Raw genomic sequence first — 18,959 nt, 5'->3', positions numbered from 1 at the left:
ACAACAGTTACATAGACAGTATTGACCTTGGGACCCTTCTGTGTTTTGGAATCCCAATGAGGGCAGGATCTGTCTTGTACATCTGCAAGCCTGCTAATTAATGGAAACATGAACTTTCTCTTAGCAACACCATTTTTAAATTAAAAATCAAAATCTAGGTTGAATGCTTAATAATATTTTGAAAATCAGTAATGTTACTTAACCCAGTGATAGAACCATCATGTTGATTTTCAAGGTAACAAAGTAGGTAAAATTAGATAAAAATTCCCATCAAGTTTTATTACTCTTGGCCAAAACTGAGCATTTTAATTTATAATCATCAAGCAACTTATTCCTCTCGGAACTGACAGACTCTTCTGAGATCATCTGGTTTAATGATTTAAAATAAGGTACAAGTTGAGGTAAAGGATGATCAGTATATATTAACTTTTGTTCAGTTAGAAACAGAGTACCAAATGATCCTACATTCAAAACAGCTGGACAAAGCAGCCTTACAGACTACAGCCAGGATTTCTGCATCTTCTTAGAATCCCCCATGACAGTGCCCCTTACCAGCAGGAAGTAGTTTGGAAAGAACGACGCCCAAATTCCCAAATATTGTCTATAAATGTTTGTTTTCATTTAAATGGACTTGGTTATAAAAAAGAAAGAAAGAAAGAAAATGTGAAAAGAGGTCTTTTTCTTTTTCAGCCTTGCCTTACATCCAGATAAAACTCTGATTGCAACTGGCCAAGTTGGGAAGGAGCCATATATATGCATCTGGGATTCCTATAGTGTCCAGACTGTGTCTATTCTCAAAGATGTCCATACACATGGAGTTGCATGCCTGGCTTTTGACTCAGATGGACAGGTGCGTACCTTTCTTCATTTATGTTTTCCTTAATGAGTTCTTAAATTTACCTAAAATTATAATGTAAATAGCTACCAACCTTTGCTGTTTCCCCTTGGCAGCATCCTAGATTTCCTCACTGTTTGGCCCCTTTTAAGCTAGATTAGTACACACTCTCAACAGACTCTAGTTTTGGTTTTCCTATTCCTACTCTACTACTATTGGTGAAAATGCTCTGCAAGGGAACTCATAAGGTTAGGTCCACTGGGGCTCAGTAATCCTATTTTGTCCCATTATTAGCATCCTATCTGGAATAAGAGCTGCACCAAGCCATTTTCACAGAGCTCAACCCCTACACAAATACTATGCCTTTTGCTTTCAGGTTTTCACTTTACCTCCTAATGATTTTTTTTTTTCTACCTTGAGGTCACTTCTTACTCTTCCCTCTTTCCACCCCTCAGCTCCCTTCTAATTCAAGCTGTCACCAATTCCTGTGTGTTAATTCTTTTCTTTATAATAATACCAACACAAAGTCCCACCCCTCCTCCATTTTCAGGCACACCCCTTTAAATTCCAAGTCATAACCATGTATAATATAATTTAAACATTGCTTTGACTAATATTTTCAAAATTTTTATTTATTTAATGTATATTAATGTTTTGTCTGCATGTATGTTTGTATATCACATTCATGTCTGGAATTCAGAAGATGTCATCAGATCCACTGGAACTAGAATTACATATGGTTGTGAAGCACTACATGACATGGGTGCTGGAAAACAAACCTAGGTCCTCTGCAAGAGCAACAAGTACTCTGAGCTACCAAACTATCTCTCCAGCTTTATCTTTACAGTTTCTTAGTAATTCATTTCAGCATCTGAAGTTTGATGTAGCATCGAACAAAGCCCAAACATTGTAGGTGGGCATTTTCTGTTAACAATGCATGATTTGTCTGCCAGATACTGTGCCTTTGAAATGCCCTGTGTCCATGGGGGAGGGCCTGGGCCCTGCTCCAAATGATATGACAGACTTCAAAGACTCCCCATGGAGGCCTCATCCTCTCAGGGGAGCAGAAAGGGGATGGGACAGGAGCCATTGGGGGAACAGGGGAGGAACTGGGATTGATATGAAAAACAAGCTTGTTTCACACACACACACACACACACACATATATGTATATGTATATGTATATGTATGTGTGTGTGTGTGTGCTCTATGTCATGCTCCGATCCTCACCTGAAGTTCACTGCTTGCCTGTTTGCCTCCTTGTAGAGAGACATGGTAAGGATATGAAGACAATACCCACTAGTTAGCTCTCCTTCCTAGGACATACAACAACACTTGATAGAAAAAATGTTACTATAGCTCTAAAAAGTGAATGGAAATACAAAGGGCTTATTCTGGGCTCTAGCTGCATTCACCTTTTTGATGAGGTTGCAGCTTTTCTCTGCAGCTTTCACTATGTCTCTACATGGTGTCCCTTCTGCCGTCTCTTTGTATATCAATTAATTTATTCAATAAGTGTTTGGCTAATTTCACTGTTAATTTTGTAAGTTAATGTCATGGGAAAACCAGTGAAGTCATTCTTAGACATTAAACCAAACAAGGGAGGGGGAAATTCATAGATAAAGATGAGTTGACCTGCTGTAAGTCATTTTTTTTATTTATTTTATATAACAAAGTCCAATTAAATGAAAACAAATATTTATACACAATATTTGGGAATTTGGGCATTGCCCTTTCCAAACTACTTCCTGCTGGTAAGAGGCGCTGTCATGGGGGATTCTAAGATTCAGAAATCCTGGCTGTAGTCTGTAAGGCTGCTTTGTCCAGCTGTTTTGAATGTAGGATCACCTGGTACTCTGTTTCAGGCGGTCTGGCATGATCAAACCACATTAGTCTAGAAGGAATCCACATCTTATCATTTTCTGTGGAAACAAAAATAGAAATCCTTTTCCCCAGTAACTTGTCCTTGGACTTAAATTTTGGAGTCAAAGCATTTTTTTAAATTTAATTTATTATTTTACATGTCAATCCCAGTTCCCTCGCCCTCCCTCCTTCATTCTCTCTCTCCCTCCTTCCTGCCCTCTCTTTCTCCCTCCTTCCCTCCCTCCTCCCTTCCCTTCCTTTAACCCTCTCTGTTCTCTCCTATGCACTCTAACCACCCTCCCATCCCCCCACCCCAATTCCATATGTAGGGGAATGCCATCCAGTTGGGATCATGTAGATCTGACAGGTCATGTGAAGTAGGGACTAGGGCTTCTCTCCTGTCTCTAGGTTAAGGCAGTTATCCCTCCATGGGAATTGTGTTCACAAAGTCCATTTGTGCACCAGGGATACATCCTGGCTCCACTGTCTGAGGTGCCTTAGACTGCTCAATCCTTCTGGCTGAGACCCTTATTCAGGGGGGCCTGAGTCAGTCCCATGCTGGCTTCCCAGCTATCAGTCTGTTGGCCCGTTAATGTCTCCTTGTTCAGGTAAGCTGTCTCTATGTGTTTCTGCCGCCTGGTCTTGTCTTCTCCCTCTGCATCTGAGTTCTACTTCGACTCAGTGTTTATGTATGGGTATTTGATCTTGTTTCCAACAGACATTAGTTGAGGGCTCCATGGATAAGTTAGTTGTTGATCTCACACTCTGGGAAGGGCATTTATGATAGCCGTTCCACGGAAGCTCAAATTGTTAGTTGGGAGCAGTGTTGTAGTTCTCTAGACCTTTCTTTGTGTTCAATTTTATCTTCAAACCAATATTGGCTCCCTCTATTCTATTCTCTCTCTCTCATCTCTATCTCTCTCTCCCTCTTTCCTATCTTCTATTACTAACCAGGCTCAATCTTCCTGGTCCCACATGTTTTCCTTTCCTCCCGCTCATTTTCTCCAACTTCTCTCTCCATTCACTGCCCCCCCCACTTCCCCTGAGTTCTGGGGGACTTGTCCCTTCCCAGTTCTGTGAGGGACTTTATATGAATCTCTTAGAATACACCTTGTATCCTAGTTCCTCTGGTGGTGTGAATTATAGGCTGGTGATCCTTTGATCTAGGTCTAAAATCCATATATGAGTGAGTACATACTGTGTTCCTCTTTTTGTGACTGGGTTACCTCATTCAGGATGGTTTCTTCAAGTGCCATCCACTTGCCTTCGAATTTCAAGATACCATTATTTTTTTCTGCAGAGTAGTATTCCATTGTGTAGATGTGCCACATCTTCATTAACCATTCTTCAATTGAGGGTCATCTAGGTTGCTTCCAGGTTCTTACTATTGCAAATAGGGCTGCTATGAACATAGTTGAACAGATGTCTTTGTTGCATGGATGTGAATCCTTTGGGTTTATGCCTAAGAGGGGGATTGCCGGGTCCTGTGGTAAATCAATTCCCATTTTCCATACTGATCTCCAAAATGGCTGTATGAGTTTGCACTCCCACCAGCAGTGGAGGAGTGTTCCTCTTTCTCCACATCCTCTCCAACATAAGTCATCATTGGTGTTTCTAATTTTAGCCGTTCTGGCAGGGGTAAGATGGTATCTCAAGGTTGTTTTGATTTGCATTTCCCTGATAGCTAAGGATGGGGGTGTGTTTCAGCCTTTTTAATTTCCTCTATTGAGAATTCTTTCTTCAGTTCTGTAACCCATTTTTTAATAGGGTTATTTGGTGTTTTGTTGACTAGTTTCTTGAGTTCTTTGTATATTTTGGAGATCAGCCCTTTGTCAAATATGGGATTGGTGAAAATCTTTTCCCAGTCTGTGGGCTGTGGTTTGGTCTTGTCCACTGTGTCCATTGCCTTACAGAAGCTTCTAAGTGTGAAGAGGTCCCATTTATTAATTATTTTTCTCAGTGTCTGTGCCCCTGGAGTTCAGGAAGCAGTCGCCTATACCAATTTGTTCAAGGGTACCTCCTACTTTCTCTACAAAGAGGTTCAGTGTGGCTGGAAGATGTTGAGGTCTTTGATCCATTTGGACTTGAGTTTTGTGCATGGCGACAAACATGGGTCTATCTGCAGTCTTCTACCCATCCTCATCCAATTGTGCCAGCAGGATTTGTTGGGAGATGCTGTCTTTGCCCCATTGTATAATTGTAGCTGTTTTGTCGAAAATCAGGTGCGTGGGTTAATATCAGGATTTTCAATTTGATTCCATTGGTCTACCTGTCTATTTTTATGCTAGTACCAGGCTGTTTTCAGAACTATAGCTCTGTAGTAGAGCTTAAAGTCAGGAATGGTGATACCTCCTGAAATTCTTTTATTGTATAGGGTTGTTTTGGCTATCCTGGGTCTTTTGTTTTTCCATATAAAGTTGATAATTATCCTTTCAAGGTCGGTGAAGAATTGTGCTCAGATTTTAGTGGGGATTGCATTGAATCTGCAGATTGCTTTTGGCAAGATTGCCATTTTTACTACCTATCGAAGAGCATGGGAGATCTTTCCATTTTCTGCTATCTTCTTTAATTCCTTTCTTTAGAGCCACAAAGTTCTTATTATATAGGTCTTTTACTTGTTTGGTAAGCATTACACCAAGATACTTTATGTTTCTTGTGGCTATTGTAAAGGGTGATGTTTCTCTGATTTTTTTCTCTGTCTCTTTGTCGTCTGAAAAAAGTACGGCTACTGATTTTTTTGAGTTTATCTTGTATCCTGCTAGTTTGCTGAAGGTGTTTATCAGCTGTAGGAGTTCCCTGGTAGAGTTTATTGGGCCTCTTATGTAAACTATCATATCATCTGCAAATAGAGACAGTTTGACTTCTTCCTTTCCAATTTGGATGCCCTTGATCTCCTTTTGTTGTCTTATAGCATTAGCTAGAACGTCTAGTAGGATATTGAAGAGATATGGAGAGAGAGGGCAGCCTTGTCTTATTCCTGATTTTAGAGGAATTGGCTTAATTTTCTCTCCATTCAGTTTGATGTTGGCAGTTGGTTTGCTGTATATTGCTCTTAAATTGTTATTCCTGATCTCTCCAAGACCTTTATCATGAAAGGGTGTTGAATTTTGTCGAAGGCTTTTTCCGCATCTAGGGAGATAATCATATGGGTTTTCTATTTCTGTTTGTTTATATGGTAGATCATGTTGATAGATTTCCATATGTTAAACCATCCCTGCATTCCAGGGATGAAGCCTACTTGGTCATGGTGGATGATTTCTCTGATATATTCTTGAATTCGGTTTGCCAGTATTTTATTGAGTATTTTTGCAACGATGTTTATCAGGGATATTGATCTATAGTTTTCCTTCTTAGTTGTGTCTTTGTGAGGTTTGGGTACCAAAGTTATTGTGGCCTCATAAAAAGAGTTTGGCAATAAACCTTCTGTTTCTATCTTGTGGAACAGTTTGAGGAATAGTGGTATTAGTTCTTCCTTGAATGTCTGGTAGAATTCTGCACTGGACTTTTTTTTGGTTGGAAAGATTTCGATGACTGCTTCTATTTCATTGCAGGTTATAAGGTCTATTTAAGTTGTTTGTCTGTTCTTTGGTAAGGGATAGTTATCCAGAAACTTGTCCATTTCCTTTGAATTTTCAATTTTTGTGGAATACAGATTTTCAAAGTATGACCTAAAAATTGTCTGGATTTCCCTGTGTCTGTTGTTATGTTCCCCTTTTTGTTTCTGATTTTGTTAATTTGCATGTTCTCTCTGTGCTTTTTCATTAATTTGGATAAAGGTTTGTCTATCTTGTAGATTTTCTCAAAAAACCAACTCTTTGTTGCATTGATTTTTTGTATTGTTTTCCTGGTTTCTGTTTTGTTGATTTCAGCCCTCAAGTTGATTGTTTCCTGGTGTCTACTCCTACGGGGTGAGTTTGCTTCTCTCTGTTCTAAGGCTTTCAGTTGCGCTGTTAATTCTCTTATGTGACTATCCTCTATTTTCTTCATATGGGCACTTAGTGCAATGAACTTCCCTCGTAGCACTGCTTTCAAGGTGTCCCATAAGTTCGGGTATGTTGTATCCTCATTCTCGTTGAATATTAGAAAGTCCTTAATTTCTTTCTTCATTTCTTCTTTGACCCAGGAGTGGTGCAATTGCACATTTTTCAGTTTCCATCAGTTTGCAGGTTTTCTGCTATTTGTTTTGTTGTTGAATTCCAATTTTAAAGCATGGTGGTCTGATAAGATACAGGGGACTATTCCTATTCTCTTGTATCTGTTGAGGTTTGTTATGTCTCCTAGTATGTGGTTGATTTTAGAGACGGTTCTATATGAAGCAGAGAAGAAGGTATATTCTTTTGTCTTTGGATGGAATGTTCTATAGATATCTGTTAACCCCAGTTGAGACATAACTTCTGTTAGTTATTTTGTTTCTTTGTTGAGTTTCTGATTTATGGTCCTGTATAATGGTGAGAATGGTGTATTGAAGTATCCCACTATAAGTGTGTGAGGTTTTATATGAGCTTTGAGTTTTAGAAGTGTTTCTTTTACAGATGTGGGTGACTTTTGTATTAGGGGCATAGATGTTCAGAACTGAGACTTTGTGTTGATGGATTTCTCCTGCAATGAATATGAATTGACTGTCTTCATCTCTTTTGACTAATTTTGGTTTGAAGTCTAACTTGTTAGATATTAGGATAGCTATGCCTGCTTGCTTCTTATTTCCATTTGATTGGAAAATCTTTTCCCAACCCTTTACCCTGAGGTAATGTCTATCTTTGGATCTTAGATGTGTCTCTTGTATGCAGCAGAAGGATGGATTCTTTCTTCATATCCATTCTGTTAGCCTGTGTCTCTTTATTGGTGAGTTAAGACCATTAATGTTGAGAATGAGTAAGGACCATTGATTGTTGATGCTTGTTTGATTTAGGTTTGTTGTTGGCAGTGGTATTGTGAATATATTAGTTCTGCTTCACCCTTGGTTTCTGGTGTAGTTGGATTATCTGTTGCTTACATTTTTGTGGGCGTAGTTTTCCTTCCAATACTTTCTGTAGGGCTGGATTTGTAGATACATATTGGGAAAATCTGGTTTTGTCATTAAATATCTTGTTCTCTCCATCTATAGTGATTTAGAGTTTTGCTGGATATAGTAGCCTAGGCTGGCATCCGTGTTCTCTTAATACTATTAGAACATCTATCCAGGACCTTCTGGCCTTGAGGGTTTCCATGGAGAAGTCAGGTGTAATTTTGATAGGTCTGCCTTTATATGTTACCTGTCCTTTTTCCTTTGCTGCTCTTAATATTCTTTCTTTATTCTGTATGCTAGGTGTTTTGATTATTATATGTCGAGGGGTCTTTTTTTTTTTTTTGGTCCAGCCTATTTGGGGTTCGGTATGCTTCTTGTACTTTCATGGGCATGTCCTTCTTCAGATTTGGAAAGTTTTCCTCGATGATTTTGTTGAATATGTTTTCGGCACATTTGAGCTGGGCTTCCTCATTTTCCTCTATGCCTTTTATTCTTAGGTTTGGCCTTTTCATGGTGTCCCACATTTCCTGGATGTTTTGTGTTAAGGATTTGTTGGATTTATGATTTTCTTTGGTCGATGAATCTATTTCTTCTAGTTTATCTTCTGTGCCTGAGATTCTCTCTTCCATGTCTTGAATTCTGTTGGTTATGCTTGTGTCCGTAGTTGCCGAATTTTTGCCCAGCTTTTCTATTTCCATAATTCCTTCAGTTTGTGTTGCCTTTATTTTCTCTATTTCAGTTTTTAAGTCTTGAACTGTTTCCTTCACCTGCTTAATTGTTTTTTTCTTGGCTTTCTGTATTTTCCTTAAGGAATTTGTTCGTTTCTTCCACTTTGTTGTTTGTTTTTTCCTCCATTTCTTTAAGGGATTTTCTCACATCTTCTTTGAGGGCTCTATCATTTTTATGATGCTAATTTTTAAGTGGTACCCTTCTGCTTCCTCTGCTTTGTTGTTGTGTTCCGTTCTAGTTGGTGTAGATTCCCTAGATTCTGGTGGTGTCATGTTTGTCTTTCTGTTGTTAGGTGTTCTCTTATATTGCCTTCTTCCCATAGCTTCTTCCAGTAGGTGTTGGTGGGGTCTCCCCCCTCTCTCTATGGTACTTCCCCGATGGGCTTATGTGGGTCTGAGATTCAATATCTGTAGCTCTGTGTGGTCCAAGCTCTCTAGGAGGTTTCTCCGCAGACAGGGATCCAGGGATGGGGTCAAGGATGAGGATCCAGTAGAAGATGCCAGCAGGAACTCACAGTGGTCCTGCAGAGATAGGCGGATCTCTTGGAGGGGCCTGGGACTCCAGCAGAGGACTTGAGGTGGGGGTCAGAGACCAAGTAGGTGGAAATTACGGTTGGTCCAGTGTGGATAGTCAGGTCTCCTTTGTTCAGAGTTGCTCCAAGAATTCTCTGAAGTAGGGTGGACTGTTGGCTCCACCCTCTGTCCCAGTGCTCAACCAGAGCAGCAGGACAGTGGGTAGGGTAGGGCTCAGGGTAGGGGGGTAGGCTGGCGGTGGGGATGGGTGGGGGTGTTTCAGAGCTCCAAGGGTGCTCTTGATGGGGACCAGAGACAGGAGCAGCAGGATCAGGGGCCAACCCAGGGAGTTCGGGCGGGGGAGGGGGGAAAAGAGGTTGTAGGGGACAGGCAGCCCCGATTGGGCCCAGACTCACCTCTGGCCAATAGCTGGCGGAAGAGGACAAGGGCTGAGCTGGAACTTGAGAAGGTTTTGCAGGATAGTTGGATCTCACTGGAAACTAGAACTCTCCAGCTGAGACCTCTTTCTTTGGCAGAGGCCCTGATTTGGGGGTCCTGCTGTAAGTCATTTTACGCTAATTAACATTGTGGTATCTTCCACTGTTGTGAGAGCATTAGTCATTACTCATTTTTCTTCCTAGAACTAAAATTGTTATGAATGGCTAAATAAAAGTGTTAGAATGCATATTGCTATATAAACATAGATGTAGGCTGGTGTGTACACTCAAATGGATATTCTCTAGTTTTTCTCAGCCTGAGCAATTAATTATACCAAATTTTGTTATGAAGTATCACAAAAATGCTATGCAATAGAGAAACCCAGCTTTAACTATGAGGTCTTTGTCCATTTAATTTACCCTTTTCTCTTTTATTCATCCATTTCCTTTTGGAGTCCTGGCTAATTTTCTTGAGGCTTTATTTTGACAGGTGGGAGCTGTGCAGTTTTTAACTGTCAATTCAGAATAGTAACCTATTTGCCCTGATGGGTTTCATGGCTTGCTGATATTTATTCCTTCCTGTCTGCTGAATTCTCTGGGCAGAGTTTACTGATATCCAGTAATAATGAGAAAATGACAAATTCATCATCATCTGTAATTGACAAAGGCAATAAAAATTCTTTGTAGGTAGCTGTGGGGCCTGCCACTGTAAATGAAGAAAATAGATTTCTTTTGGCCTTTTTTTTTTTTTTAACACAGGAAAAATGAGTTTCACTGCTAGTGTTTGTTAACTGGTTTTAAACAAACTGAATAAAATTTACCCATTCTAATATTCTTATATTGATAAAAATGTTCTTTAATTTCTCAAATTATTTTTTACAATTTTTTAAATTTAACTTCTTTTTATTTTATGCACATTGGGTTTTGCCTATATTTTGTCTGCATGAGGGTGTTGGATCCCCTGGAACTGGAGTTACAGGCAGTTGTGAGCAGCTGTGAGCAGCATTGAACCTAGAGCAGCGAGTCTGGAAGAGCAGTGGGTGCTTTTAACCACTGAGCCATCTCTCCAGCCCTGTCTTATAATTTCTATTGCTACAACTCTCAGTGAAAATTATGGCAAAGATCTTTACTAAAGAATACTCTAAAACCTCTAACTATTCTTTTTACATAAAATATTCCTATGGAAACTATCTTTAGTGAAGATGCCTGAACAAACCCTGTTATAGCAACACATGTACATGTAGCCATATGAGGTTCTGTGTCCGTCCATATGCACCATATGAGTATACACTGACACAGGCACATTCCTTCTAAAGGGGTTAATATTGTCATCTTGACTGGATCTAGAACCATCCAAGAGACAAGTCTTGGGGCACACCTGTGAGGGATTATCTACATACAGTTAACTGGGATGGGAAGATCTACTTTATCTATGGGTGGCAACATCCCTTAGACTGGGATCCTGGAGTAAATAAAAAGGAGAATGTGAGCTGAATCCTTCCCTGCCAAAGGACTGATGCTTCCTTCTCTAAGTCACTTTTGTCAAATGTTTTGTCAAGGCAGAGAGACAAGTAACTAAGATTGAAAACTAGTGCTGAAGTCAGGCATTTGCTGTGATGGCCCTGACCGAGTGGTTTGGGGGTCTTTGGAATTGGTTTGTGGGAGGAACACAGAAGAGTCTGGAACTTGGTACTAGAAAAACCACTGAGTATTTTAAGCAGAGCTTAGTGTGTCCTTAAGGTTTGTGCTTGGGATACAAGACTGCTAAGAAAAGTATGGACAGTGGTGCTTTGGCTCACAGGGCTTTGGACAGGAACAAGAGTTCTGTTTTTTTTTTTTTTTTTTTTTTTTTTTTTTGTTTTGTTTTGTTTTAGGTTTTTCATGAGAGGGGTTTCTCTGTGTGAACCTGGCTGCCCTAGAACTTGCTTTGTAGACAAGCCTGGCCTCAAACTCAGAGATCTGCCTGCCTCTGCCTCCTGAGTGCTGGAATCAGAGATGGGCACCACCACCTAGCAACAAATCTACCTGCGCCTACCTGTGTCCTGACCTTGAATGAAGCTGAATGCTAGGGTAATGAGCAACTCAACTGATGGAGGAGATTCAAAGGCAGGATTGCACCCAAACTATGCTATAATTATTTCTCATCACCCTTATCCAGGTCAGTTAAAAAAAAAAAAAAAAAGGAACAAATGAATAGAAAGAATGAAAACTGTCTAGTTTGATGAGAAAAAGACCTAAAGCAAGTTTAAAGTGGCTGCCAAGATATGTACAGAAGCTGAAACTGTTAGCAAGAACCCCCTGCTCTGCACTGGGACAATGAGAATGTACCCCTACCTATGGGCAAGACTGCACCCTTAAAGGCTCCAAATGTGAAAAAGCAAATTCATTCAAACAGTAAATAGCCTTCATCTTATTGGCTAGCTATGTCTTAATTATACTACTAACTACTAATCTATGTATTTCTACATGATCTTCTCTTACTGGAGAATGCCTCATTTGAGTCCTCTCTTCCCAGGAATCATATGATGACTGCTCTCTACCTACACTCCCTAGAATCCTCCACATCTCATAGACGTGCCTATCTTGCTGCTATTGGCTACAGTGTTTTATTCATCAACCAATAAGAGAAACCTATATACAGAGGACATCCCCATCACCTTCACCTTGAAGGCATTGCATCTGAAGTTCACTGCTTGACTTCTCCTGTTCCTTGAAAGAAAATTCCTAGGCAAGTGTTTTCCCAAAGTCAGAATACAGAGATTGCTGTAACTGTGATCCAAGAAAGATAGGACCCCTCTCACATCAACATAGGATTTAGCAGTGTCCTGTGCATGGCCATTTTATCAAGCATAAAAAATGTAAGATTCAGCAGGCATGAAGTCTTCTTCAAGAGAAACACCAAGTTCAGGATCATGTCAATCATTCCTGCAAGAAGTCCCAGAAAAGGCCATTGTGTAAAGCTGAGCCATCAGTTACCAGGGAGACCCCAGGGTATTGGAGATGTCACAACCATGGGACACCTAATTGAGGACAACTTCAAGCACAGAGTGGAGCCAGCCCAAAAAAGCAAATTTGTGTGCACAGGTAACAGAACTGGAGGATAGAGCCACCAGAACTTTTAGAAAAATTCCAACACAATCTCCTGATGTCAGACATGGAGGTTCCGGATATGTTCTTTTCCCTACTGGGTCTTAGTATTCTTTGGTTCAGTCTTTCTTAGCTGTTCTCTGTTCCTTCCCTTTGGATGTGAGAAGTGTGCAAGAAAAAAATTATAAAGGAGTTTCCTGTTAAAAGATTACTTGACTCTCTGGGAAACTTGGCCTTTATAACAGTGTTGGCACTATAAAGGATTATGGTGGGTATTTTTGATGTTGAATTGAATACATTTTGTATAGAAAGCCTCTAGCCCGTGAGGAGAAGATGATGATGACTTTAAAATAGTTTGTTTGGGTGTTAAGCTGACACAATTTGAATCAGCTGGGAGATGGGTCTCTGGGTGTGCCTTAGAGAGACTAGATCAGGTTAGCTCTCCTTAACTGTAGGTAGCACCATCCCATGGGCCAGTGCCCTGGACTCAATATAAAGAATAGGGATGTGAACAAGCATCCATGTTTCTGTTTCCTTACTTTGGATGCACTATGACCTTATGCCACCTATCCTGTCTCTTCATTCCCCACCATGATCAGCTGTGTCCCCAGCAATGTAATCCCAAACAAACCCTCTCTTCCTCAAGTTGCTTTTTTTGTCTTTTTAATATTATTATTATTATTTTACCTGTCCATCCCAGTTGCCTCTCCATCCCTCCCACCCTCTTACCCTCTCTCTCCACTCACATGCACCCTGACCACCCTCCGCTCCTAACCACCCAGCCCCATTCCCATGTAGGGATATGCCATCCAGGTGGGGTCATGTATATCTGTTAAGTCATTTGAAGAAGGGACTAGGACTTCTCTCCTGTCTCCAGGTTAAGGCAGTTATCCCTCCATGGGGGATGTATCTGCAAGGTCCTTTTGTGCACCAGGAATACGTCCTGGTTCCACTGTTTGAGGTCCCTTAGACTGCTCAGTCCTTCTGGCTGAGACCCATATTCAAGGGGTCTGAGTCTGTCTAATGCTGGATTCACAGCTATCAGTCTGGGGGGCCCATTAGCTCCTCCATGTTCAGTTCAGTTGTCTCTATGTGTTTCTGCACCTGGTCTTGTCCTCTCCTTCTGCATCTGAATTCTAGTTCGACACAGTGTTTAGTTGTGGGTGTTTGCTTCTGTTTCCAACAGGTACTAAATGAGGGCTCCATGATGGTGGATAACTTAGTTGCTGATCTCATTATCAGGGAAGGGCATTTATGGTAGCCTTTCCACAGATGGTCAAATTGTTGGTTGCAGTCAGTCTTGTAGTTCTCTAGACCTTTCTTTAGGTTCACTCTCTTCAAACAAATAATGGCTCCCTCTTGTATTTTTTCTCTCTCTCTGCCTCTCTCTCTGTCTCTGTCTCTCTCTCTCCTGTCTTCTATTCCTACACTGACTCAGTCTTCCTAGTCACACATGCTTTCCTCTCCTCCCCCTCTCTTTCTCCTACTTCTCTCTTCATTCACTGCCCCCCCCCCACTTCACGTGTGCTTTGGGGGACTTTCCCTTCCCCCTTCTGTGAGGAATCTTGTATGAATCTCTGAGAATACATCTTGTAACATGGTGGTGTGAATTATAGGCAGGTGATCTTTGCTCTAGGTCTAAAATCCATATATGAGCTAGTACATACCATGTTCCTCTTTTGTGACTGGGTTGCCTCATTTAGGATGGCTTCGTCATATTCCATCCACTTGCCTGTGAATTTAAAGATGGCAGTTTTTTTTTCTGCATTGTGTAGATGTCACACATCTTCTTTATCCATTCTTCAGTTGAGGGGCATCTGGGTTGCTTCCAGGTTCTTGCTATTACAAATAATGCTGTTATGAACATAGTTGAACATATATCTCTGTTGCATGGATGTGGATCATTTGGGTATATGCCTAAGAGGGGGATTGCAGGGTCCTGTGGTAAAATAATTCCCATTTTCCTGAGGAACCGCCATACTGATCTCCAAAATGGCTGTATGAGTTTGCACTCCCACCAGCAGTGGAGGAGTGTTCCACTTTCTCCACATCCTCTCCAGCATGAGTCATCATTGGTGTTTCTAATTTTAGCCATTCTGGCAAGAGTAAGATGGTATCTCAAAGTTGTTTTGATTTGCATTTTCCTGATAGCTAAGGATGTGGAGCACTTTCTTAGGTGTCTTTCAGCCTTTTTGATTTCCTCTATTGAGAATTCTTTCTTCAGTTCTGTACCCCATTTTTAAATAGGGTTATTTGGTGTTGTGTTGACTAGTTTCTTGAGTTCTTTGTATATTTTGGAGATCAGCCCTTTGTCAAATGTAGGATTGGTGAAAATCTTTTCCCAGTCTGTGGGCTGCTGTTTGGTCTTGTCAAATATGTCTTTTGCCTTACAGAAGATTCTAAGTTTGAGGAGGTCCCATTTATTAATTGTTGATCTTGCTGTCTGTGACACTGGAGTTATGTTCAGGAAGCGATCTCTTATACCAATTTCTTCAAGGGTACCTCCTACTTTTTCTTCTAAGATGTTCAGTGTGACAGAATTTATGTTGAGGTCTTTGATTCACTTGGACTTGAATTTTGTGCATGGCGACAGACATGTGTCTATCTGCAGTCTTCTACACACCCTCATCCAATTGTGCCAGCACCATTTGTTGAAGATGCTATCTTCACCCCATTGTATAATTTTAGCTGTTTTGTCAAAAATCAGGTGTTCATAGGTGTGTGGGTTAATATCAGGATTTTCAATTTGATTCCATTGGTCTACCTGTCTATTTTTGTGCCAATACCAGGCTGTTTTCAGAACTATAGCTCTGTAGTAGAGCTTAAAGTCAGGGATGGTGATGCCTCCTGAAGTTCCTTTATTGTACAGGGTTCTTTTGGATATCCTGGGTCTTTTGTTTTTCCAAATAAAGTTTATTATTATCCTTTCAAGGTCAGTGAAGAATTGTGATGGGATTTTAGTGGGGATTGCATTGAATCTGTAGATTGCTTTTGGCAAGATTGCCATTTTTACTAGGTTTATCCTACCTATCCAAGAGCATAGGATATCTTTCCATTTTCTGGTATCTTCTTTAATTTCTTTCTTTAAAGCCAAAAAGTTCTTATTATATATGTCTTTCACTTGTTTGGTAAGCATTATCCCAAGATACTTTATGTTGTTTGTGGCTGTTATGAAGGGTGATGTTTCTCTGATTTCTTTCTCTGACTCTTTGTCATCTGAAAAAAGTAGGGCTACTAATGTTTTTTAGTTGATCTTGTAGCCTGCTTGTTTGCTGAAGGTGTTCTACAGCAGTAGGAATTCTCTGGTAGAGTTTATTGGGTCACTTTTGTAAACTACCATATCATCTGCCAATAGAGACAGTTTGACTTCTTCCTTTCCAATTTGTATCTCCTTGATCTCTTTTTGTTGCCTTATAGCTTTAGCTATAACTTCAAGTACAATATTGAAGAGATATGTAGAGAGTGGGCAACCTTGTCTTGTTCCTCATTTTAGAGAAATTGCCTTAAGCTTCACTCCATTCAGTTTAATATTGTCTGTTGGTTTACTGAATATTGCTCTTATTATGTTTAGGTATATTCCTGTTATTCCTGATCTCTCCAAGACCTTTATCATAAAACGGTGTTGAATTTTGTTGAAGGCCTTTTCCGCATCTAGGGGGATGATCATATGGTTTTTCTTTTTCAGTTTGTTTATATGGTGGATCACGTTGATAGATTTTTGTATGTTAAACCATCCCTGCAACCCAGGGATGAAGCCTACTTGGTCATGGTGGATGTTTTCTCTGATGTATTCTTGGATTTGGTTTGCCACTATTTTATTATTTTTGCATCGATGTTCATCAGGGATATTGGTCTGTAGTTTTCTTTCTTAGTTGTGTCTTTGTGAGGCTTGGGTACCAAGTTTATTGTGGCCTCGTAGAAAGAGTTTGGTAATGAACCTTCTGTTTCTATTGTGTGGAACAATTTAAGGAGTATTGGTATTAGCTCTTCGTTGAATTTGTGTTACAATTCTGCACTGAAACCATCTGGCCCTGGGCTTGTTTTGGTTGGAAGGCTTTTGATGACTGCTTCTATTTCATTGCGGGTTATAGGTCTATTTAAGTTGTTTGTCTGTTCTTGATGTAATTTTGGTAAGTGATAATTATCCAGAAATTTGTCAGTTTCCTTTGAGTTTTCAAATTTTGTGGAGTACAGGTCAAAGTATGACCTGAAATTTGTCTGGATTTCCTCTGTGTCTGTTGTTATATCCCACTTTACATTTCTGATTTTGTTAATTTGCATGTTATCTCTCTGCTTTTTCGTTATTTTCGATAAAGTTTTGTCTGTCTTGTTGATTTTCTTAAAAAACCAACTCTTTTTTTGCTTTGTTTTTAGTATTGTTTTCCTGGTTTCTATTTTATTGATTTCAACCATCAAATTGATTATTTCCTGCCGTCTACTCCTCCGGGGTGATTATGCTTATTTTTGTTCTAAGTCTTTCAGTTGTGCTGTTAATTCTCTAATGTGACTATCCTCTGTTTTCTTCCTATGGGCACTTAGTGCAATGAACTTCCCACGTAGCACTGCTTTCAAGGTGTCCCATAAGTTCGGGTATGTTGTATCCTCGTTTTCATTTAATTTTAGGAAGTTCTTAATTTCTTTATTTCTTCTTTGACCCAGGAGTGGTGCAATTGCACATTGTTCAGTTTCCATGAGTTTGTAGGGTTTCTGTGATTTGTGTTGTTGTTGAATTCCAATTTTAAAGCATGGCGGTCTGATAAGATACAGGGGACTATTCCAATTCTTTTGTATCTGCTGAGGTTTGTTATGCCACCTAGTATGTAATCAATTTTAGAGAAGGTTCCATGTGGAGCAGAGAAGAAAGTATATTCTTTTGCATTTGGATGAAATGTTCTATAGAACCCAATTGAGACATAACTTCTGTTAGTTCTTTTGTTTATTTGTTGAGTTTCTGACTGGTGGTCCTGTCAAGTGGTGAAAGTGGTGTGTTGAAGTCTCCCACTATAAGTGTGTGAGGTTTTATGTGAGGTAGCATTTTAGTAGCCTTTCTTTTACTAATGTGGATGCCTTTGTATTTGGGGCATAGATGTTCAGAATTTAGACTTTGTGTTGATGGATTTCTCCTGTGATGAATAAGAAATGACTGTCTTCAACTCTTTTGAGTAATGTTGGTTTGAGTCTTACTTGTTTGATATTAGGATATCTACACCTGCTTGTTTCTTGGGCCCATTTGATTGGAATATCTTTTCCCAGCCCTTTACCCTGAGGTAATGTCTATCTTTGAAGCTTAGATGTGTTTCTTGTATGCAGCAGAAAGACGGATTCTGACTTCCTATCCATTCTGTTAGCCTGTGTGTTTTTATAGGCGAGTTAAAACCATTCATGTTGAGGGAGAGTAAGGACCACTGATTGTTAATGCTTGTTTGGTTTAGATTTGTTGTTGGCAGTGGTATTGTGAATATATTTGTCCTGCTTTACTCTTGGTTTCTGGTGAAGTGGGATTATCTGTTGCCTACGTCTTTGTGAGCACAGTCAAGTTCCTTGGGTTGACGTTTTCCTTCCAATACTTTCTGTAGGGCTGGATTTGTAGATATGTATTGTGAAAATCTGGCGTTTCTATTAAATATCTTGTTTTCTCCATCTATAGTGATTGAGAGTTTTGCTGGGTATAGTAGTCTGGGCTGGCATCTGTGGACTCTTAGTACTTGTAGGATATCTATACAGGACATTCTGACCTTGAGAGTTTCCATCGAGAAGTTGTAAGGTGTATGGTTTTTCCGCCCGCCACCTGGCCTTGTCCCGCAGCCGCGCCAGCACACTGAGGCTCTGTATTTGATATAATTCTGTTGGCCAGGTACCAGTTTCTTATCGGCTAGCTCTGCCTTAATTATTAACCCATTTCTGCTGATCTACGTATTTTCATGTGGACTTCTCTTACCAGGGAGCTGGCCGCCACTTTGCTTTCTCCAGACTCTCCATCTTGAACCCTCCTTCCTCCTTCCTATTTCCTCCTTGTCTCCTAGTCCCTCCTATCTTCCTTTCCTATAGGCCAACAGTGCTTTATTCATTAACCAGTATGAGAAACATATATACATAATGGCATCTCCCATCATCTCCTCTTTTCTGTCTAAATAAAAAGAAGGGTTTTAACCTTAACATAGCAAAACATATCACACAACAGTTATCAAATAAGAATCACAGTTAACAATATTTAGTCCATTAACATTTAGCAAGATTTAAGAAACTATTCTATCATCTATCCTATATTTGTGAGTCTAAAGTCCTATATGTAACTTATCTTTAAGCCTAACTAAGGAAAACTATAACCATAACTATCTGTCTTCAACTCCTTCAAAGACCACAGAAGGATAATATATAAACTCTAGAAATGACAGAGACAACTCACTGCCTGGTCACCCAAAGTTCTCTTGTAATCTTCCATCTTCAGCCCATAGGCCATAGTGTGTCTAGCAGACTCTTCAAAGCAGAAA

General features: G+C 40.0%; 1 protein-coding gene across 1 annotated transcript in view; it reads left to right on the top strand.

The window, feature by feature from the left end:
• The window catches only part of Eml6 (EMAP like 6), a 314,487-nt gene that overhangs the window by 126,365 nt on the left and 169,163 nt on the right, over positions 1 to 18,959 (top strand). Inside the window, exon 2 of the mRNA XM_051200701.1 lies at positions 691 to 850. Coding sequence (XP_051056658.1) covers positions 691 to 850 — 160 coding nt within the window. The remainder of the gene's footprint in view (positions 1 to 690; positions 851 to 18,959) is intronic.

Source organism: Phodopus roborovskii, unplaced genomic scaffold (assembly GCF_943737965.1).
Source record: "Phodopus roborovskii unplaced genomic scaffold, PHOROB, whole genome shotgun sequence".
Taxonomy (NCBI): domain Eukaryota; kingdom Metazoa; phylum Chordata; class Mammalia; order Rodentia; family Cricetidae; genus Phodopus; species Phodopus roborovskii.
This window is presented reverse-complemented; position numbering and strand designations above follow the sequence as displayed.